Below are 22,533 nucleotides of genomic sequence, written 5' to 3'. Positions count from 1 at the left end.
ATGCGCATCGCGACTGTCCTCGCTGTGGCGACCGCGTACGGCGTGTTCGTCGACGCCCTGGCGCAAGATGAGCCCGGCCACTCGATGCTGCGCGACCTCTCTGCGCAAAACTATTCGGCGCCCGGTCACTTGCTCATGGCGGACGGAGCCTCGATCTGTACAACTTGGGGTGGCGAGTGCACTCTGTCGGCGTCAACCAACAGCCTGCAGCTTGGAACCACCTGTCCGGTGCTTGTGCCCATCCCGTCGGATAACTACGTGGCCGACAAGCGCTTGAACAAGAACGACGTTGGTGGCGTAGCGAGCAGCAGGCCGTACATCCAGATCACGTCCACCGGTCCGAATCCATCGCACACCGATAAGGTGGCGTGGAAAACGTACTTGACCGACCCCAGCCCGGCAAAGAGCCAAGTAACCTTCAACAAGCCTGGAGTCTATGATGTGTCGATCGCCGCGAGCGATTATAACGGCGAGACGACTTGTCCAGGCTGCATCAACATCAAGGATACGTTCCGACCCCGGTTTGCGGGTGGTTGGTCTTGCAATGCTGCCGGAGGGAGTACGACGCTATCCGCGGCTGCTCTGACTGCTCAGAGCAGCTCCGAGTCGAACTACGACACCCACGTACACAACGTCGAAAACAACGCGGACAGCGGGGGTGATTGTGGCAGCTACTCGGAATCGTGGCAACCGTTCACTGCGACGACGGGAAGTGCCCCCCCAGGTGCGTGTTTTGGTGCCACCGCTTGGACCCAGACAAAGACCCTCCTCGAAGCCTCGCCTTTCGGCTCCAACCTCCAACTAGCGCAACCGGTCCCTGATGGGTCCTCGTGGTGTTGCACCAAATCTCAAGTTCTCCAGGAGAACTACACTCCCTATGTCTGTCCCAGCACCGCGACACAGCCCACAGCATCTTGCTCTGGTCTCGGGAACAGTAACAGTGACTGCCTTTTCAATCCGTGCCTGACAGCGACTGGCAACACCCTTGCCACTTCAGCGTTCACCATCAAACCAGAAGTGCAGACGGCTTCTAACAACGTGATTCATGAGTTTGCGAGCGTACCTATTGGTGCCGACGCATCCAAGAACGTCTACTACGGCATCCCATGCACATCTTTGGACGGAACTGAAGCGTGCAAATACAACGTCAAGCTGTCAGACCTGATCACAGTCAAGGCAACGTCCAAAGATACTCAGTTGTTGACAGATGAGGAGGTCAGTAGAATCGTGAAATGGCGCTACAACTACGACGGCTTGACGTGGCACGATTGGGACCCGGCCAGTACTGACAAGATGGTCTTCGGCGAGTCCAGCACCACCGTGCACATCGAGGCGTGGTCGATGGTGGGAAAAGTCGGCGCAACGCTTTCGTTCAATGTCAACCTGTTCGTGCACAGCACGATGACGTGTGCCAACTTTGATGCGATGTGGGCAGGTGTGGGCGTGGAGATGGAAGCCGGAGGAGCCTATTGCAACGTTCCAAGGAGTGACTTTACCGTCTTACACCTGAACTTTCAAACACCCCAGGAAATCGTGCCGGCCGGCGAAGAACAGGTGCAGGGCACGTTCAAGGGGTTCAAGTGCACGATTATGGCAAAGGAGAACGGTGCAACGGACACGACTCCTGCTACGCTCCTGGAACGTACAGGTACGCAGTTGCCAGTGAGCCAGGACTTCGCTGTCGAGCTTGTGCACAAGCCCAACACCGCGCAAAAGACGTTCGCCCAAGTCAAGTGTACGTTCACGCGTGAGGCGCACACCAACACGATGCTGGCCAACCAGGACTCTGTGGCACCTGGGTACAACGGCCCGCACGAGCTCACGTGCACTCACGACTTCGCCATAACCGACTGCGACAAGCCGAAGCTGCACACTGCCGACACGGATGTCTGCGCCAACAAATGCGCAGACGACTCGACACCTTCGGCGGTTGGTCTTGGTGAGCTCTGCAACGGTTTGACTGTCACCTCTAACGCGGTCGCTACCTCCGTCAACGTGCCGGGTTCCGATCAAGTATGCTGCGATAAGTGCGGCCCCGATCTCTCCTGCCGCGCCACCGGTACGTCTGTGTCTGTCAAGCGCTGCGCCTTCGAGGGGGATACGCCACTTTTCCTTGCGGAATTGGCTGCTGCGGAGGAGAAAGTCTTTTCGAGCGAGACGGTGACGGCACTACTCGGCGCGAGTGCCATGATCGCTGTCGTGGCTCTTATTGTTGTGAAGCGCCGTGCCGATGCTGCTGCGCGCGCGGAAGAGTCCGACGACGCGTACTACCCACTGCTCGAGTAAGAGGTGCATGGCTGTTGGCTACGGTGCTGATAACAAGAGCGGCTAGCTGGAGGATGCCATCCTGCTCTTGCAGTCGTGGCCATGACGTGGTACTGCATGTGCTGAACTTGTATATGAATCCGAGGCTTTATTTGAATATCATCGCGATGACAACGGCAACGAGAGTTGTTGAGTGCTTGCAGGAGATTAACAACTAAAGACCAATACATATTCCGGCATATTATTTTGCTACAACAACAAAAGCTAAAATAGTTAGCAAAGCTTGGAAAATGCATGGTTGCTATAGGTGGTAAGGTCTTCTATTTGATGTTTATGTGACTTTTTCCTATGGAAGCCTTATAATATGCAAGACGTGACTTGATGTATGCATGGTTGCTATAGAGGCTATTTTACTTGAGTTTTAAGTGGCCTTCCAGTTGAGCTTAAATAGAGGCCTCGTATGTAGTGAGACGTGGCTGTATGTCATTCGTCTAATAGTGGTCATTTTACTGGAGACGCTTTACTCATGTGCGTTTTCAGGCGCGAATACCGAGGATAACTCTGCGGCGAAGCCACCGTCGACAAGAAACAGCACGAGTACCTGACCTGAGTATGGCTGTGCCATCCAACGGTGGTTCTACCGTGGTAATAATTTCGGTGGATGGGTGGGAACGAGCTCCGCATTTTGTTTGCCAACTGGTGGCTGTATTCATGGCTCCGTTCTTGCTGTGGCACAAACGGCTTGGCCATGATCACTCCGGGGTCTGGATCGTACGTGACCACTAACTAGACAACTTGGGAGTCGCCTACGAAGAGCAAGGCACCGGCCTCGTCGATTTTCCAGTCCAAGTCTCAAGGACTCGGCGAAGTCGAGCTGGAACGAGGCTTCAGCACGCCAGGCCCCGGAGCGTACACAAAGCAAGACTCGTTCGTACAGACATCCAAAACGTACGTGTTGAAATGAGTGCTACGTGTAACCTTCTAGTACTTACTTTAAGCTAACGGTGGTGAATATCTCCCAAACTGTGAAATGTTGCTACGCTTAGAGCACAGCAACAGTTTGACCGATCGCTGGTATGCTTGTGTTGGATCGGACGAAGAAGACCGAAAGGGCTCGCGTCATATACGTCTTGTCGATGCCCGACAGTTCAAGATACTCTGCCGGGTCTTCGAGTTGTGCATGGGATTGATCAACTTCTTCCTGAATACTACTGCAGAACGTGCGAAGGATAAACTACCGGCTCGTCGTTCGGAATTCAACGTTTTGCGGCCTGCCTGCTGCAAGATTTTACACCGTTCACGACAAGCGCTATGGGTGCTGCTGAGTATCCTGAAAAAGGTGCTGAGATAAAATCTACAAGCTTCTTCAAGTCCGGTCTAGACGAAGATACAGCAATTTCGTGGCAGAGTGTCTTGGTTTTTGCGATGAGAAAAGGTGCTCAAGCTCACAACGATACGGACACTCTTCTTGCTGGTGTCACAAACCAAAACGCAGCAGATTTTCTTCTTGGACTGCCTGACTTTGACTTCACTGGCGTGATGTACTAGATTTAGATATCCACCAAGAGCACAACTGCTGCATGATACTTCGAGGTAGCAGAGCAGGCTCAGCAAGTTGTGATGCCGTAAAACTCGTCGACGCTCGAAAAGGAGACGTTGGTGGTTTTTGACGAAGCTCGCTCGAGAGGATCCGACATGAAACTCCTGCCGGATGCTGCAGCTGTACTGACACTCGGCCCGAAGTTCACCAAGGACAAGCTGCTGCAAGGTCCTGGTCGCATGAGGTAGCCTGGGTGCAACCAAAGGCTATGGATGGCTAACTTTGATGGAATCACGCAGAGCATTCTGCAGACTAGAGGCCATCGTGAGGTTTCTCAATTATCCGCGGTTGATGTGTCGGACTGGGTCTTGGGCAACACGTTCGCCCGTGGGCTACTGGAATGAGCAGGCGATGGGGTTGTCAGTGCATGAACGGACACGTGAATGGGATCGTGTAAATCTTGGACCTGGAGAGCGAATTTGTCTTTGGCTAAAGCTGTACGGTTTGTGCCGGAAATTTGTTCCTGGCACGTGCAAAAGTAACTAGAAGCGGTATGCGATCAATCTGTGCACGGGTGTTGTGTTGACCGATGACAAGCCTGTAGATGGTATCTCCAAGACACCGCGGAGTCCACTAGTACCTGAGCAGCTTCGATGACGCTCAAGAAGTAATACACACTCTTTAGCTATCAGCTGATCCATTTAGGCCTTGTAGGACAGGAATTCGATGTGTATTTGTATTTGCTGCGGCTATGGCGGCTATGCCCGAGGCGCGCTATGCTGCAGGACAGGAATTCGAGCGCCAGCGACTCGAAGTGCGAGAATGGACAAAGCGGGTCCTGCGTGTGACGACCTCCTCACTCTCGTAGCGTGGCTTGATGGAAAAAAAACTTCGTGCGAGGATTTGTCCTCGTACGCCTTGAACGCCAGCATCGTGCCGTACTGAGGCAGCTGCGACCCCACATCAATCTGCAACACGCCCAGCAGCGCCACGATCGAGTTATGGTGCGCTGGGAAGAAGTAGTGCTCGGCTGCTGCTTGTTGTCCGCCACCGCCTTGGCAAAGCCGTGCACCGCCTTCACGCTATCCTTGAGCGCGCCGTAGCAAAAGTCCTTGCGATGGCACAGTCGCTACCACAGCCCACCTCGCTCGATCTTGCTCCTAGGCTGCACCACGTCGTCGTGTGCAATGAACTCGACCTCGTCGAACATGCACGTGTGCACATAGAACTACGGAACCTTCTGCTGCTCGAAGAAGCCTCGAAGCAGACACAGCACCGACTCAGTAGTGCGCGGGACACTGCTAAACAGCACGTAGACGTCGTCCGCCTGGACGTTGTCTCCACGAACAGTCCGTATGGCTGTCTCTTGAGACATGACGGTCTGTTGCAGCAATTCGAACTGCTCGGTCGTGTGTCCACTGTGGAGGCCCACAAGTCCTTCTCCTGCTGTCTGGCCTGCACCTTCGTCTCGATGGGCTCGTGCGGTGTGGAAGATGTGCTACGTCGCGACTAGTCGAAGAGGTAGCCATTACACATCCCTCCTGAAGCTAGTCTAAGATGTAGCCATTAAAAGTCCCACTGTAATTACCCCGTTGTAATGGCTACAGCTTCGACTAGCTGCAACAGGTATGTGCCAGCAGCAGCACGGCTCGGCGAAGCAGAGTCTGTTGTTCTCCTTCTTCTTTGGGCTTGAACAGCTCGCTTCCACCGCTCGCGACTGTCAGCAGCAGCTGATCCCATCGTCGCAGAGCGCTGGAGCCCACGCAGAGGTTTGCTGCTGGCCGTGTGGGGCCACAGCAGCGAGTGGGTTGGGATCGCTTTCGGCCCAACAGTGTGGGGCTTCGACGCAGCACTGTTGGGCCGAAAGCGACCCCAACCTACTCGCGTCGACGGCGCCGACGCAGCAGCAGCCCAAGCAGACGATGAGTGCTGCAGCAAAAGGGCGGTTTGGTTGGGCGGGCAAGACCAAGACCAAGACGTTGGCGCCTTCGCCCACGACGTCGTCGCCGCAGCTTTCTCGACGGTCGGCAGCTTAGTCGTCTTGGCGAAAGCTGGACGTGGCCTGCTGCGTGGCCTGCGGCTGCGGCAAAATGATGATCGGCGGCAAGCTGGAATGGTTGGCGTGGGGAACTGACCCGCTTGGAGGCACTCATCTCTGCCTCTTCGCGTGGTCGGCTCTCCAAGGCCTCTCCAGTTTGGCGGGACAGAGACTCATCTCTCTCTCTGTCCTGCGCAATTCTGCGGCTATTCTACGGGGAGAGTCCCTGGGCGTGGAGTGCCGAGGCTTGGCAGGCCTTGCGTGAGGTGCGCCAGCAGCTCAGCTGATCGGGGCTCATTACCCTCGATCAAGCTGCAGATGCTGGCGTGCCTCGCGTGAGGTGCGAGTGTGGTGGGCTTTTGCAGTGGTCGACAGGGACTCATTGCTCTCTGTCGACCACTGCGCTTGTCCACTCGCTTGCTCTCCTACTTTGCTTCGGCGCTTGCGTCCGAGGCTTTCGTCGTGTGATGTGCCTGGAGTTCGCTCGCCGAATGGACACTGCTGCTTGATGAAGACAAGATAACTCTGGCGAACAGCCGACCACGCTTGCGAAGACCAGTCCGAAGACAAGCTCGCGGTGTGTATGTGTAGCGTTAGCTGCGTACGAATTTATACTGGCTTTGTGCTTCCAAGGTTGTTGTTCCATTCAGTCGTGTTGGTTACCTACTGGTGCGCTACCAACTACATCAACTACATGCACGGGCCAAGCTGCAATTTCTATACAGCAACAGCGGACACCACCTTCGTCCGACAGCTTCGTGGCCTGCGTGCTTGTTCACGATCCGCACTCCTTCGACGTCGAACAAACTAGGGACGAAGATGCCGACTTCGCTGATCTTAGAGCCGCTCGACGTGAGGCTGTTGCGCACGAGCACAGCAGGGTTCTCCTTGGGGGCGATTCACCCCATCAAGATGTATCGGATACGACTCAAGTCGATGACGTTGACCTAGTTGAGTAGTTGGTCACAAAAGCACAATGTGAATGCCAATAGGTTAGGCACGACTCACAATACATACAGCTAATACAGACGTACTCATTTGACACCATAGTGCTTGGCATTCGGCAGCTCCGCGATAGCGTCGTTCTGCGGTAACACGTCGGGAACTCAGGCGATGACCCACCGTAGTGCGTGTCAGAAGACTTCGAAGGAACTAGCCAGTCATAAATCACTGCAACGCCAGAGCATCCTGCAAGCCAACTGGTGAGTGCATGCCCAACACGAGCGACCTGTTACACGCAAGCAACGACACGATGGTGGTGAGCTCCGCTACAGCAGCAGCCACGTCGGCCGGGGGCTCGTGCAGCATGTAGTCGGGGCAATGATGCCCAGATACGCACCTCATGCTGCACCTGCCTCCAGAGCTGCAGCAGATGACCCGTGAGCTTGTCTACTGCAAGCACCAGTAACAAGTCAGTTACAGCCCCCTCTCTGCAGCAACAGACAGCGCAGCGCAGCTCTGCACGCAGCCACTCGGCATCGCGACTCACGCGACTCACCTGGCTCCTGTACATGTGCGGCAGCTCCACGCTGCGCACGAGCTCAACCCGAGGCACAAGGGATGTGCGCCAAGGTGAGCGTGGCCTCCTTGGACTTGCTCGGGCCGCACAGCAGCCCCGTCCTCCTTCATTCAGCACTGGAGTATTAGTAAGGAGCCTGACTGGCAGATCTATCTCGCCTTCAACACTCCATCGTATGTGGACCACACATCCACATCTTGATAAGAAAGGAAACCATGCTCCGACGTCTCGGCGTGGCTGCGTGACTGGCGCCTCTAGGAGCTGTTGGTGGCGCGTGTGCTGGACTCCATTCGCTCTGCGTCGGGCATGGAGCCTCTGAGAGCGCGCGCGTGGGGACGCGGACGGCGCCGGAGATGCCCGGGGAGCTGGCGTTGACGTTGTCGCCATGCGGATCGAGCTGCTGCGCGTCGTCAGGAACCCTTAGCTTCCCAACGCCCAACGGCCAGCAGGCGACGGCGGAGGTCGTGGGCGAGCTGCTGAATGAGGGGCTGCGGGCCGCGCTGCTGGACGAAGTGCATGGCCGCCACTTCTACCAGCCGCCCAGGCTCGCAGGCGTGGGCACGGTGGAGCGTACGGCCCTCGTGGCCTGATAGGTGCCGTTCCTGGATGAGGAGACACTGCTGAGAGCTGCTGCTGACTGTGGTGGCTCCTAGAGAGAGGGCTATGCTGGACGGCGCCGTGAAGATGGCCAAGACGGTACACAGCTGGGAAGCCAGAGTGGCAGTGGCGCACCGTGCTGCCCAGGAAGCGGCGAGGAACCCCCCCCCCCCCCCCCCCCCCCACAGATCAATTTCTGTTCCAGTTAAGTTGGTGGCTGTTCCAGGAGGTCCTAGACAACCTTTGCAGCGTTGGAGCCCTACTCACGTCCAAAACTGAGCTGTGCATGACTAATGCAGTGCAGCTCAACTCTTTCGTCAAGGAGTGGAGTTCAATCAGCAAGTACGTGTAGGTCTTCATTGAAAAGAAACCATTGGCCTCAAGTCGCGTCTTACGTATTACAAGGCTTCTATAGCAAATTTAATATTACACCAAATAGAAGGCCAAATTACCATCATTGGCTTTGCAGGGTGAGGTGGCGTCCAAGCTTTTACTGAAATGCATTCTCAATCTAGAAGGCGCTCATCCAAAACATGTAACTTGCATGATCCAAGGGCTGGAAACCCACGACGCTTCACCAAGTCGCGCGACTTCTCCGGCCGCGATCTTCGCTGGTGCTTGAATATCTTTTCGCCAAAACCTTCGCCATGGGTTGGCGGGCACTTCGGGATCTCCTTCGTAAGGTCAACATAATCGACGCCTGGACTCATGCGCGTAACTCCGGTGCTGCTGGTTGCGATCGGGGCCGCCTGTGGTGCTGTCGCTAAGGCTCTGGATGAGAATGACACGCAGTTAGAGCTCATGGCGGCGGACGACGACGAACCGATCTGCTACTGGCCCATGGGGCTCGATTGCTTACTGGATCGAGTTGACAACAACCTCAAGCTTGGAGAAGCAAACAAGTGCGACCTGCCGGTCCCCATCCCCACCGACAACTACGTGGCGGATCTACGACGCAACAAGTACGACGACCCCGCCAAGAAGGTGGCGTCCCAGCAACCGTTCATCCAGCTCACGGCTACGTTGCAGAAAGAAGGGACAGTATCAACGCCGAAGAAGACCAAGAAGACATCGTGGTATCAATACGTGACGAATCCGACTTTGGTGCAGAGTGAGATTGTATTCGACGCACCCGGCACGTACAGCTTGTCCATTGTCGCAAACGACTACAACCACGAGGTCTCGTGTATCGGATGCGTCGCCATCTTGGACATGTTTCGCCCGCGTTTCGGAAGCGCCTGTAGCTGCCCAACTCCGTTGATGAGCCCGCAGACGCTGACGACAACGTCACTCACTGCCTTCCAGAATTACGACACTGCGTACAAGAACTATGTGGCCGACAATAACGTTGTGAATAACCCGAACAGCGGCAGTCTTTGCAAAGAAACCAGTGCCGACGGATTCTCCAAGAGAACGCTCTTCTACGAAAGCGAAAATGATTGCTACACTTCCTGCTTCGATAGCACGACCTTCGGGACAATTGTGTCGAAACTGAAGAGCAACCTTCCTTTCCCCGCCTCTCTACAGACAGCGGCTGCCACCCTGGAGTCCTCGCTCAATCTAAAGTGCAAGTGGAGCTGCAGGAAGAAAAGAACGCTCAAGGAGAATTACACCCCCTACGAGTGCCCCTCAGACTACGAGTCTGAGCCCCATGCACCAGACTCTATCTGCACTGAAGGAACAGGAATCCCAACGATGTGTTCCATCGACGTGAGCCTCGAAGCGAAAGGCACCGATATCATCGCAGCATCGGTCACAATCAACAGTATTGTCCAGGCGGCTTCCCGCAACGTCCTCGATGCTCTGCCCAGCAAACCCGCAGGCAGTGATCCTGTCAAGAACGTCTACTATAGTATCCCGTGCACCACCTTCGACAAGACCAACGCCAACTGCCAGTATACTACCAAGCTATCGCAGCTGCTTACCGTCACGACCGGGTTCGTGACAGCGTTCCCAACTCCGACTAGCGAGGCGGCAAATAGCAAAAATTTCGTGTCCTGGCGCTACAACAAGGATGGCACGACCTTCGTCAAGTGGGACCCGCTCACGGACACCACGATGATTTCCTTCACGGATGCAAGCACTACCATCGTGCTGGAGGCATGGACGGCGTGCGGAAGGGCGTACACGACCACCTTCACTGTCAATCTCTTCCTGCACAGCACGCTGGCATGCTCCAAATTCGACACGATGTGGACAGTGGTGGAGAAGCCTGGCGTGCAAGGGACGGAGGGCACCTACTGCGCGTATGGAGGCAGTGATTTTGCAGTCCTGAAGCTTAACATGGCGGTCGCAGACGTCCTGCAGCAGGCCAGCAGTACCGTCACGGGCACGTATACGGGTGTGAAGTGTGACATCATGGTGAAGGAGACGGGTGGGCCGGACAAACAGGTTGTCACGTTCGTGGACGACCAGACATCCGCTACCATTAACAAATACTACGGTGTCGAGCTCGTCACCAGCCCCACCACCGCGCAGAAGACAACTGGAGTCATCCACTGCAAGTTCACGCGTACGCCGCGTAGTAACAGCCTCATGCTCGCGTCTGCCGCAACGGGAGACAACAATACACTCGACTGCGGCCACACGTTCACGATTATGGACTGTGACCAACCGGAGCTGAATTTAGGCCAGAAGAAGGATGTCTGCGCCGATGCGTGCGCGGGTGACACTGCCCCAGGCATGCTTGAGGCCTGCGGAGGCTCGATCGTGACGTCGTCTGATGTGAGCACAACCCTCAAGCCATCGACGCCGCAAACTTGCTGCTCCAAGTGCACAAAAGCACTCACGTGTAGTAGTGTCGGCACGACAGACGTCATGAGGTGCGAACCTTCGCCGACGCCGCTCTTGATGGCCGAGGTGTCTGAAATGGTTGACAGGGAGAAATCCAGCCTTGCTAGCTCGACGACGACGTTACTTCTGGGCGCAAGTGCTTTGGTGGCCGTAGTGGCGCTCGTCGTCATTAAGCGTCGTAGCACTGCTACCCGTGCCGGTGTGGAGCAGGACGCGTACTACGCTTTTCTGGAGTAGACAGAAGCTTTCGATGCATGTGTTGAGCTTGTACACATTTTGCTTCATTTGCATAACATGTTCACAGAGTTCACAAGACACAGGCACCACGGAGGAAACTACACTACAGCTCCTTTTCACTGCAATAAAACTAAGGTTGCGAACTGTTGGCGTTCGCTAAACTTTACTTTGTATGCGTATGCTCGAGCCTCCGCCAAAACGCATCAGAAACATTAATTTCCACGCTTATGACTAACAACCCGCGACGGTCACCACAATGTTCACAATCACTGCGGTGTGGATATGGAGGGTCATGCTGGCTCTATTTTGCAGCAAGAGGCGATAAAATCAGCAGTTAATGCACTCCAAGCCGAATCACTGATTCTGCAACAGGTATCCAGGGTTCACAACATGCTGTGAAGAACAGGTATTCATTATTTTCACAGGCTTTCGGATATCGACGTTCCTGATCGAGAATAGGAGATAGTTTTCTCGCTGAAGAACGCTGTTGTGAACCAGAGTATTCAATGTATTATGTTGCATACTTGTTTCTTTTACTACTACACGACCCGGTCACCACGATAGTTCGTGGCAAGCAAACGCATGAAGCCGAACAGAGGTCGAGATGCTATGTCACGAAAGTTTGCTCTCTAGACTTCCGAGTCTAGTGAAGCAACGGGTAGTACGCGTCGTCGGCCGTCGGCGCCGAGTGGGAAGCCACCACTCTGCGACGAACAACAATGAGCGCCACCACAGCAATCAATGCCGTAGCTCCTAGCAAGGCCGTGGCGGCTGGGTGCTCCTGGGCAGTCTCCGTCAAAAGTACTGCTGCGTAGTAGTTATAGCTGGCGTAGGCTCCGTCCGAGCTCGGTTCACACCGCTTGATGTCGGTTGAAGCATCCGGCAGGTCCAACAGTGCATTGCAGACAACCTCCGTGTCGCCGCAGCCCTGGCAACATTCCTTGTCGCCCGTCTCGACGATCGTGCATTTATCGTCGGCCTTGACAACTGTCCCGCCGCACGCTTCATATAGGCCAGCTTTGACGTTACCTGCGCATGCATCGTACTCGCACTTGGCATTGGGCGTGTCGAACGCGGGTCCCTTGCAGTCCTTGATGGCAAAGTCGCGCTCGCACGTCTCCATAGCCGTCGTACCGCCGTACTTCGAGTACGTGAAGCTACACTCAACGTGGAAGTCCGTGGCTGCCTCGGTTGTAGCCTTGTGTAGCATCTCCACAGCGAACCGAGTCACGATTTCAGGAGAGTCCCTCGTCACATTTAGGATGTCAATGGGCAAGCGTTTCTCCAGCGCGCCCGTGCACTCAACCTTCGACACCTTCATCTTCAGCTCGGTGCGCGAGTACTGCAGACCGGCGTTCGGGTGGAAGTCGAACGTCAGCTCGGCGAAGTCGCTACCCGGGTACGCGCACATGCCAGTCGTGATCGGCAGTCTCGACACCGACGTCTGGTACCACATGTCGTTGAACTTCTCACACACGCTCACGGGGCTATTCACGTGCAGGTGCACGTAGAAGAAGAAGCGTCGCACGAGGCCGCACTGCGTCCACGCCTCAATCGCGATCTTCGTCTCGGGGTTCGAGAACGTCAGTACTGGGTCGTTCTCGTACACGTCGTGTCCGTAGTCGACGGCCTTTGCGGTCTTCCACAGCTGCCAAGACTCGCCCTCCGACACGAGCTTGAAGCGCCAGTACACGTAGTCCGTGGCCTCCCAGTGTCCGGAGTCCGTACCAAAGTTCAACTGCGCCGTTGTGTCGATGAGCTCCGACAGCTTCGCCCTGAAGTCGCACACGCCATCGTCAGCACCGAAAGAAGTGCACTCCAGAGCGCGGTGGATCTGCGTCACCGTCTGGTACGCCTCGTCCTCCACCTGCGTCAACACCGACTCCGACTCCGCCTTCGCGTCATCGGAAATGTGTGCGCTCACGGTCGCCAACGTATCACCGTTCATCACCAGACACTGCTTGAACTCGCAAGTCTCTGCGCTGTCTCCCTCGCAGTAGCGTGCGTCGTAGTCCGATCCGCAGCGGTAGTCCGTCCACCACTCCTTCAAGGCCGTCTGCATCTGGCAGCACCTCGTGCACTGGCCAGCAGGCACCGGCTCGGCCGTGTTATCGCACCCCTTGTCGGCACTATCTTTGCCGTCTTTGTCGTTGCTACTCTTGACCAACGGGCTCTTCTTGGCATGCTTGTCGTTCAGCAGGTCCTCGATCACTTTGTTCCTGTCGAAGCACTCGGCGCTCTTACTGCAGTCCTTGTACTTGTCCTCGAAGAAGTCGCGCCGGCTGAAAGACTCCGAGTCGCATCGGTTGTTGACGCTGCACGCATCGTTTTTAGCCTTGCCGGCGAAGTCGTAGTACTGCGTGACCAGATCCTTTGCCTTGGCCATGTTGGCTTCGGTAAGCTCAGCCGAATCCGCGCGATGGACGGCGTCCACCACATTATCAGAGAAGCTCTTGGGGCATTGCGTCGTTGCCTTCGGGCGGTTCTGATCCACGATCACAAGACACCCCGAGCACGTGGCGCTCGAATAGTAGTCTTGTGCTTCCATTGCGAGATGGTACTTGCCGTAGGACGTGAACTCCAAGTCGTTAATGTGGGCGTCGCGGTTCATCTGGTAGTCCTTCCATGTGAAATCTTGGTGTTTGACGGCGGTATCCGAGCCAGCGTTCACTATGGGTTTCAGGTTGGAGGCCTTCGGGTTGACCCCCACAACCTGTTGGAAAGTCAGTGGCAACGAGACTTCGAGGCCTACGATACTACGCACGTCGGACCCCTTGTACTCTTTGCCCTGCTCCCGACTCGCGGTCAAGGTGATGCGAGGGTCTAAATAATACCCTTCTGTCAATGTGTCGCGCTTGTCAGCAACGTAGCCGTCATTCGGGAAAGGCACCGGCAGCCCCCAATTCGTAGCAACATTTTTGAAGGAGCACACTGCCTCGTTAGTTTTCACTTCGTGTTTGAACCCGTTGCATTCTGCCCACACACAGGGGCACGTGTCTTCCACGACCTTATTACAAGCAGCATGGCCGTACTCATTCTCTCCGAACTCGTACCCGGCGGGGCAGTTGCAAAAGCACTTACGGGCCCCGTAGTGGTCCAGGTACGTGACGGGGACACCACCGTCCAAGTTTGCGCACTGCAGCGAGCGCGTCACGGTGAACGGGTTGTACATGAACAGGTCTACCGTTTGCGCCAGATAGATGCAATTCTCGAAGTGCCCATTGCAGTTTGCGCCCCCATTGCAGATCTGGAAATTGAACGTCTTGGACACGTGCGCAGTGGCCTCGAACTGCATCACCTCGCCGTACGATTTCTCTCCGGTCACAAAAGAGATGACAGCAATTGGCTTGACTGTCAGACTAACGGTATCATCGGCAAGGTCCACGGCCGTGCCGAGTCCAGGGAATGCCTCCAGTCGCTTGAGATCGGTTGGGAGCACTGCGTCGGCGAGTAGCGCTCGTCCTTGAGTCGTTACCGCAACAGGATACGAGGCACCGCCTTGGTTTTGCATGGCGGTATCGTTGAGTCCGCGCTTGGTTTTCTCACTGAGCTCTTCACACACACCCGGCACCATTGTCGACTGGAACTCGACTTGAAGGTTGTCCACGTAGGCGATGGTCGAGATTGTCGTCTTGACTTGGTTCACCCACTGCTCTACGATAGTCAACGCCGAGTCGTTCAGACACTTAGAGAAGGCCAAGACCACTGCGACTTTCCCGTTATTTTCAACAGAAGTCGATTCTGTGCAGGCGATGTGGCCGTCGGGCCCCACAACGTCCGAGTAGTAGTCGTTCTTCAAGGCGTGCATGGCAATGCCCTCCGAGACGAGCGTGGTGCTTGGCAGGTCGAAAGGCAGCGCAGCGAACGACACACTGCGCTCCCGGCTTTCAGCGAGCAGCGTGTCCTTGACACCCAACGAGGCGCTCAAGGCCAATGCCCCGAGAGGCAGCTGGAGAGCGCCCGCAGCGAGCAACCCTAGCAATTTCATGGCGGATTGAGGGCTTGCTTAGTTGGAAGATCGAGCGCTGGAAGTGGTCGATGAGCGGCAAATCCGGGAATGGCAACGAGCTGCCTTTGATTGGGATCGCGACTTTGATTGGCATCGAGAAGATATCGAGCTCCGAAGCGTCATCTTGCGGCTCGAAGGCGGCTCGCAACCGTCCATTGCCCGGAAGATCTGCTCTGGAGGGTCGTTTTGGCGAGATCTTTTTGGAGAACAGTGATTGACAAGCATAACGGGGATTTGATTGGCATGGGGTTGATTGGCATGAGGGGTGCCCGAGATCCGAGGCTGCAAGAGATCTGCCTGGACCCGTTTTCGCCAGGCCGGTCACGGACTTGTGCGAGCGGTTCGCATTGTTTGTACTTGCAGCTACTTGCCGCTACGACGGACGAGTTAGTTAGTTACCCGTTGTCAACTCAGTCGCCCGCATGGAAAATGATCAAACAGTCACGAGAGTTCTGTGGAGTACAAGTTGTGCTACCCTCGGTCTTGTGAATCGCAAGTTGCAATCCCAGCAGCTTGAAGGGGACGAGTGTCTGGGGGGGGCATATGTTACTGATACCGAAAAAGTTGCCGAATGATTGGCACAATTAGGCGAAATGATTGCACCACCTCGGTCCTCTTTAATGAAGGCATGTCGAAACGAGAACAGGTGTCAACTCGCTACACAGGACAAAATTGGAGATGCCGACAGGAAATCTACACCCAAGCCTCACCTCAACCCCCCCCCCCCCCCTCCCCCCCCCTACGAGCGCGGTAACAGAACCCTAAACCGAGCGAGATGTGACCACGTTTGGTCCTTGGGGTTTAAGCCCGCGTACTGCGCACACGGATCTTAAACCACAGGCGTTGTTTCGGCTTGCCAAGCTAGTCGGCTTCCACCCCCTCCCGCTTGCAAAGGCTCAGATACAATTTTTCATACCGGAATTACAGAAAGTCATACCGGGTTCCGGTATCAGCAGCGTGTTCCCTGGGGGGAGGGGGTCGTTGAAAGGCGGAAAATGGGTTATGCACTCGACTCTGACAAAGGCTAGCGCCAGGATCAGCTTGTTAGCTTGCAGCAGTGCCTCGGGATGCCACCTTCGTCGGATGAGGGTGGTCCGTGATCAGTGCCCGAATACGCGAACCAGCGAATCTCGCTGCACATCAAACGGCGATGGTTCTGGCGAACATCCCCGACACCTCGCCAACACCCCAGCGTTAACTGGATAGCGGTATCGTTGCGGTGGGTGACATCATGCCAATCATGTCAAGAGCAAGTGCGAGCTCCAACGCCGACCACCCCTTCCCAGCCTGCGAATTGAAGTCGACTCCCATTGGCTGGCGGCGTTGAAGTTGGTTTTGGTGTGGCGCACGCGAGCGAACGCTCGCAATAGCGCAGCCCGCATTTCGCCCACGGAAATTGTCTGCCAGAGCTCTGGCCGCGGTCGCGGGCAGTGATAATATTTGCCACACTATGGACCGTTTCGAAAAATGGCGACTGAAAAAAAGAAACGAACGGCCTGAGTTTGCGGCCTGCAGTCGGCAAAGGAAATGGGGCCAGCGCGTCGACATGCCCCCTCCAGCGGCAGTAACTGCAGGCGTTTGCAAGCACTCCCCACCACTTGGGTGTTGGCGCTGCTGGTGAGGCGGAACGTTGGTCCCATACTTTGCGCCATGTGTGTTACTTCGTGCGGTCGAGATCGGCGGCGCGCTCCGATTGGCCGAAAAGGCGAGACGATTTTTCGGGAGCAAAGACCAGATCGATAAGATCTGGTGCTCAGTATGTGGAGTCAGTGGGCTCTCGGGCTCTCTCTCCCCCTCTGTGTTCTCCGCGCTGTCGACAAAACTACCGACTCGCCATTTGGAAGGAAAGCGCGAGGAAGCCCCGAAGCCTTCCGCACTCTGCAGCGCCAGTCCTCAAAGCAACCGCAAGCCAGACGCCCCCTCCCCCCCCCTCCCCTTCTCACAGCTATGAGCGCCAACTCCGACCGAAGGTGGAGCCTCGCGCGTGCCACCGAGTTCTTCAGCGGCGACGGCAAGCCCGACATGTGCGTGCCTTCTCTCCTTGTTTGTATATAGTGTAAAGGCCGCATTCTTACCGAAATACTCTTCTGTAGGCTCGACATCCGCGGCATGACGGCCGTAACCAAGGGCGCAGCCGGAAAGCGCGACAAGTTCCGCAAGAGCGTCTCGCGCTGCGGCGTGGCCATCTACGGGCCCAAGCACTCGGCCGCGGCCTCGTCGTCAGACGCCGCGAGTCGCGAGAAAATCTTCATCGAGGACCCGCGTGCGCCGTGCCTCAACATCGACTACTCGAACGACGCGTACCGTCTGCTGCCGTCGTCCGAGAAGTTCTCAGCGCACACGGGCGTGTGCCAGATTCTCGGTACCAAGTGCATTCGCGGGGGCAAGCACCGCGTGCGCGTGGGGGACATCATCCGCTTCGGCAGTGTCGGCCTGCTGGTCACGGAGATCGACACGGGCGGCGTGGGCCCCAACGACGCCACGCTCAGCCCCTCGGAAGTCAACAGCCTCATCCAGCGCGTCGTGTGCCATGACGAGGCGCTCGCTGACGTGGACAGCGGCATGGACACGGACGACGAGAACGGAGACGCGTCGGGCAACGACGAGTCCAAACCGCGCTCGTCCCTGCAGAGGCAGAGCACGAGCGCCATTTGCTACGTGTGCTATGACGAGACGGAGGACGACAACCCGCTCATCGCGCCCTGCAAGTGCTCAGGCGACACCAAGTACATTCACCTCAACTGCCTCAAGCGCTGGAACACAAACGGGGAGAAGAACGAGATCTGCACCGTGCTGGATGAGAGCAACGCGCGCACGTGCTCCATCTGCAAGGCCCCGTACCCGAGCAAGACGCGCCTGCCGAGCGGCAAGGTGCTATCGCTCCTGCCGGACCGCCTCAACCCGCCTTGCATCATGTTCCAGGTGGTCACGAAGCACTCGTCGTCCACGCTCAACTTGTCCACGCGCTACCAGCTGAGCTACAAGATGCTCATGGAAAACGACATCCACCGACCGCTGATGGTGGGCCGCTCGTCGCAGTGCGACCTCGTGCTCAAATACCGCACTGTGTCCACCATCCACGCCGAGATTCATTACTCGAAAGGAGAGTTTTTCCTCAAGGACGCCGGCAGCTCAAACGGCACGTTGCGGTACATCTATCGCCCGCTGACCCTGCACAACAACCAGTCGCTGCACGTCAAGTTTGGCCGCACAGTGTTGTCGATCAAGCCGACGAAGAAGATCCGGTTGCCGCACTTCTTCGGCACGGCTGGCCACCTGCACGCCAGCGGCTCGCGGCTCGAGGACAGCGGCGTTCAGGATGACGACGAGCTGTCAAACACGTCCACTCCTCGTAACAATAGAATCCGATACTACAACCACGCGGCGCAGCAGCAGGTGCCGGTGATGCCGACGCAGCAGCAACAGCAGCCGCAGCAAGCAACACGCCAGAACTTGCAGACGCAGATGCAGAATTTAGATCTGTAACGTCGCAAAATGTGCGCGCTCGTGGGCTTGGACCGGATTCCGTTGCGTGCGACTTCCCGCCCCCGCCGCCATCGGCCGAGCCGCTCTTGTACCATCACCATCAAGAGCCGATGCTTGGGATTTCGACCTGCTCGACACCGTATGGACTCGACTTCCCGCGCCTCTGTTTAATTACTTATTCGACCCGAGAGAGAGAGAACACCAGAAAAAACTGCAGAAACAGGAGAGGCCGGTAGCAGAGCAGTCAGCGAGAACGTTGTCTGCCTGTGAATGAAGTGACCACGTCGTCTGAATGAAGAAATGAAAAACAAAAGAAAGAGTGAGCCGAGAGGTGAGCCCGACCGCTTTCTGGTTCAGTGTCGTTAGAAGGCGAGGTGGGGAGGTCCGGGACTAGCAAAGCAGGTTGCGATGCCGACGATGATTATGGAGGTGGGGGCAAGGCTGGCCCACGTGCACTCAGTGCGTTAGGAAATTCATATTCTACATTGTAATAAAAGTTTGCATTGCTTCAGAAGACATGACAGCGAAAGCCTAAAGCATTGATATTCAGGAATTGGATCTGAGCTTTGGCCCACTATTTCATGCGAGAAGCTCAATCGTCAGTCATGTTGGACTCGAGCACACCAATGGCCATGGACTGCAGCATGGCCTGCTGGAAGCGAGCAGCCAATGCGGGGTGGGCCTTTTGCATTCGGGCGTAGTGAGACTTGCTCAGGAAGAAGATGGAGCTCGATGCCCGAGCCTGCGCGGTGAACTGGTGGCGCTTGTGCAGGATCATCTCGGACGCTCCTACCAGGCCGCCTTGGCACACACGCGTGATGCGCTTGCGCCCCCGGAAACCTGGACCCAAACCTTCGTGAATCTTAGACGGCATGAACACGTCCACCTTGCCGTAACCAATAAAGTAAACACCATTCACGAATCCACCGGCGCGATACAGCGTCTCGCCTTCCTGCTTCAGTAAATGGCTCACGTACATCTCACCCAGCTCTTTCGTGAGCACTGCGCTCTTGTCCCCTTTAGTCGGTGAGCTGTCCGAAGGCGCGTTCGTAAGGACAGACTCTTCCTCCTTGCGATGCGAGCCATCCGGGCGAGGCAAGAGCTCGTCCAGCAACTGCCAGTGCTGACCATCGTTTCCACCGGCCGGTGCCGACTCACTGAGCGGCAGCACTCCTTCAGATACGAGCAGCTCGTCTTCACACCACTCCAATGCCTTGTCGAGCGTGTCGAACACAAGCGAGCCCGTGCCAGAGCCGTCCTCCTTCTCAATCACGTCGTGAACTCGGAGCAGTCGCTCAGCGTCTGACGGAACACTTGCAAAGATCATCGCAATACCGTGTTGCGCCAGCAATTCCTTTGTAGCGTTGAAGCAGCTTCGCACAGCCGTGGCGTCCACGCCGCTCACCTTCTCAAAGTCCAGGATAAAGTACCTGGTACGAGCGGCATGAAGTGCCGCAGATCCACTCTTCCCTGCCCTGGGCGTGGACGAGTAGCCGTGAATCTCCTGGTCGTCGAAAACCGAGTCTAGCGTTGCGAGATCGTCGTTGAATGTGTCCTCTAGTGACCGGGCCACGTACGGAGATGACGCATTGCGTCGAGATATCAAGGGCGAAGCACCAGAGAGGGTGCTAGTCTTTGCTTCTTGCCTCTCCATGGTCGTCACCAGCACGTGACGACGGACTTCGTCCATAACCTTCACACTGGAGCCGAAGAAAATGTAGCCTTCCAGCTCCAGCGTAACGATAGACATGCGCATGTTTTGAAGAAGCACGCGCTCGCGAAGGTCACGCTCCACGCGCGAGCGCTTCATCACGCGGTGAACACTGGACGTCGCAATGTACGAGTAGATGAAGTTGAAGCCAGCAATGATGATGCCGACAACAATACCCAGCTCGAGGTTCACGAAAACCATAGACAAGAACGTGAGCCAAACGATGCCGTACTCGCGCGAAAGAAGCTTGTTGCGAGCGTGCCAGAGCCACTCGGTCATGAGGTCCAGACACACGAGCATCTGCAACGCGCCGAAGAAGACCTTGGGCACGTAGGCGATAATTGAGAACGGGCTCAGCACGATGGCGATCTCGAGGAGGAACACGATGAGTCCCACGTAGCGGGACTCGAGTTTGCCGCGCAGAGTGAATATGGTCTGCGAGAAGAGGTACGAGCCCGTAAAGCCGCCACCCAGACCCGAGAGCAAGTTACTGACGCCCACCGTTTGCAGCTCGTGGTTGTGGTCCAGCGGCTTGCCCAGCGCCGTCTCGACGGCAGCCACATCCAGCGAGGACGAGAACGCAACGACGAAGTACATGGCAACCCACGTCGGGATCTGCGCGGTCAAGTGAGAAAAGTCGATCTTGGAGAAGTCGTAAAACCCGTAGATCTGCGTGAGGGAACGCGGCGACGGCGGCGGTTCTGCGACCCACCCAGCAGCGCGCGCGTCCTCGAGAGACGTCCCTGTCACGAGCAGCAGCGTGTAGAAGGCAATGAGCATTGCCGCGAGGCAGCAGGGCATCACTGCCATGTGATCCCAGCGCGAGTTGACCCAGAAGATGATCGTGCCGGCGATGACGCCCGGCACCGACAGCAGCAGCGCATCCCAGTCGGCCAGTTTGATCCAGTCGGCGGGCTCCTTGATGCTCTGCGTGGTCATCATCGACAGGCCGGCCTCCATGGCGTAGAAGCCAATGAAGGCCAGGTATCCGCCGACCACAGGCATGGGCAGGTACTGCACGAAGCTGGCGAGTCGGAGCTTGCCCGTGACAATGAGTGCCGCGCCCAGCGCGGCCGTGGACAAGGCCATGGTGAAGAGCGTGGTGGCCAGCACCTCCTCCATGGAGAAGTCGTCTCCTCTCCTCTCGTGCAGCGACTTGATGATGGACGAGCACATGGCCGAGAGGAAGATGAGACCCGCGTCCTGCACCTGGCCCATGGCGAAGGGCAGCGAGCTCACGCACGTGAAGCAGATCTGGTGCACGGCGGCCGACACGAGCACGAGCTTGACGAGGTCGTTCATGTACGGCTGGAACTCGGGGTCGCGGAAGATGATCTGCGCGAAGCTGATCATGAGCGGCACGAGGATGACCGTGTTGAGCACGCCGTAGACGCCGATCTTGATCTTCCGCTGCGTGGGGGAGAGCACGGGCCCGTCCCGCGGCCGCAGCAGCGCCGTGTTCTCCTCCACATCCACGACGAGGTCGTCCATGCTCGTGGCCGCGGCGCCGGCGCGGCGCGGGTGGTACGAGTGGCGCGGCGTCTTCATGTTCACGGCGCGCATCGACAGCGGCGTGGAGCCGTCGTACGTGCGGCTGATGCTGACGCCCGGCGACTCGGGCAGCAACAAGCTGCTGAAGTCGCGGCGGCCAGGCAGCGGTGACCGACGCATCCGCGGCGTGCGCGCCGTGGCGCCCGTGCTGTCCATGGCGGGTGCGAGGCAGGAGGTGAATCAACAAGTGGCGCCACGCACGACGAGAATTTATATGAGCCTGTCTATTGTCTGGGGGGCATCCCCCAAGCAGCTCCGGACGTCGACAGAGGTAATTTTTGCCGAAGCTGAAGCTGTAGGTCCAGGCAGCTGGTCCTTGACGCAGAGCGCGACCAAGCGCGTGCATCGCCAGCCCTGACTCGGCGGCGCGGCTACATGTAAGCGTGCATATCTGTATTATTAGTGCAGCGCTCATGGGCCGAAAAATTACTTGGGCTCCATGAAATGCGCGCCTCAAATCTCTGTGCGGCTGGCTGGCCACCGTACACACATGTTCATGGTTGTCCAGCGGAGACCGGGTCGCTTGTCGGCAGGATCCGGTTCTACATGTACATGTACGGCGACAGCCAGCCATTGCCGACTCCGACCATGACTTGACCGGGATGCTGCGGTCTCCCAGTCTCCTGCACTTGCGAGATTGGTTGTCATAACAAGGGCGCCCGCTTCACCGGCATTCTCCGTGTTGGCCGAGACGAGTCTTTGTCCTCGTCGGCGGAATGGACGACGACGTCTGTTTATCCTGGGCAAGGCAGCGAACCCTTTTCTACAGGAGCGGCGATGACCCGCT

The 22,533-nt window shown here is 56.8% G+C and overlaps 7 protein-coding genes across 7 annotated transcripts; 4 read left to right on the top strand and 3 right to left on the bottom strand.

Annotated features, from left to right (window-relative positions):
• Positions 1-2,286, top strand: KRP23_10935 (uncharacterized protein; the record flags this gene model as incomplete). The annotated part of the gene is made up of 1 exon (XM_067881432.1): positions 1-2,286. The coding sequence occupies one exon, from the start codon at positions 1-3 to the stop codon at positions 2,284-2,286; it is 2,286 nt and encodes a 761-aa protein (XP_067740743.1).
• A 4,485-nt stretch (positions 2,287-6,771) lies between these two features.
• KRP23_10934 (uncharacterized protein) lies at positions 6,772-7,472 on the bottom strand (the record flags this gene model as incomplete). The annotated part of the gene is made up of 5 exons (XM_067881431.1): positions 6,772-6,790; positions 6,878-7,071; positions 7,183-7,235; positions 7,342-7,372; positions 7,452-7,472. 5 exons carry the CDS (start codon positions 7,470-7,472, stop codon positions 6,772-6,774), a joined length of 318 nt encoding a protein of 105 aa, XP_067740742.1.
• Positions 7,473-7,715: 243 nt separating this feature from the next.
• Positions 7,716-7,952, top strand: KRP23_10933 (uncharacterized protein; the record flags this gene model as incomplete). Its single annotated transcript, XM_067881430.1, has 1 exon — positions 7,716-7,952. The coding sequence occupies one exon, from the start codon at positions 7,716-7,718 to the stop codon at positions 7,950-7,952; it is 237 nt and encodes a 78-aa protein (XP_067740741.1).
• Positions 7,953-8,667: 715 nt separating this feature from the next.
• On the top strand, positions 8,668-10,989 carry KRP23_10932 (uncharacterized protein; the record flags this gene model as incomplete). Its single annotated transcript, XM_067881429.1, has 1 exon — positions 8,668-10,989. The coding sequence occupies one exon, from the start codon at positions 8,668-8,670 to the stop codon at positions 10,987-10,989; it is 2,322 nt and encodes a 773-aa protein (XP_067740740.1).
• A 643-nt stretch (positions 10,990-11,632) lies between these two features.
• On the bottom strand, positions 11,633-14,977 carry KRP23_10931 (uncharacterized protein; the record flags this gene model as incomplete). Its single annotated transcript, XM_067881428.1, has 1 exon — positions 11,633-14,977. One exon carries the CDS (start codon positions 14,975-14,977, stop codon positions 11,633-11,635), a length of 3,345 nt encoding a protein of 1,114 aa, XP_067740739.1.
• A 1,968-nt stretch (positions 14,978-16,945) lies between these two features.
• Positions 16,946-18,484, top strand: KRP23_10930 (putative E3 ubiquitin ligase SUD1; the record flags this gene model as incomplete). The annotated part of the gene is made up of 2 exons (XM_067881427.1): positions 16,946-17,022; positions 17,092-18,484. 2 exons carry the CDS (start codon positions 16,946-16,948, stop codon positions 18,482-18,484), a joined length of 1,470 nt encoding a protein of 489 aa, XP_067740738.1.
• Positions 18,485-19,076: 592 nt separating this feature from the next.
• KRP23_10929 (putative vacuolar membrane protein) lies at positions 19,077-21,902 on the bottom strand (the record flags this gene model as incomplete). The annotated part of the gene is made up of 1 exon (XM_067881425.1): positions 19,077-21,902. One exon carries the CDS (start codon positions 21,900-21,902, stop codon positions 19,077-19,079), a length of 2,826 nt encoding a protein of 941 aa, XP_067740737.1.
• Positions 21,903-22,533: the final 631 nt, after the last annotated feature.

Source organism: Phytophthora ramorum (assembly GCF_020800215.1).
Source record: "Phytophthora ramorum isolate Pr-102 chromosome Unknown Phyram_PR-102_s0011, whole genome shotgun sequence".
NCBI lineage: Eukaryota > Oomycota > Peronosporomycetes > Peronosporales > Peronosporaceae > Phytophthora > Phytophthora ramorum.
The sequence above is the reverse complement of the archived record's forward strand: the minus strand, read 5'-3'. Positions and strand labels throughout refer to the sequence as shown.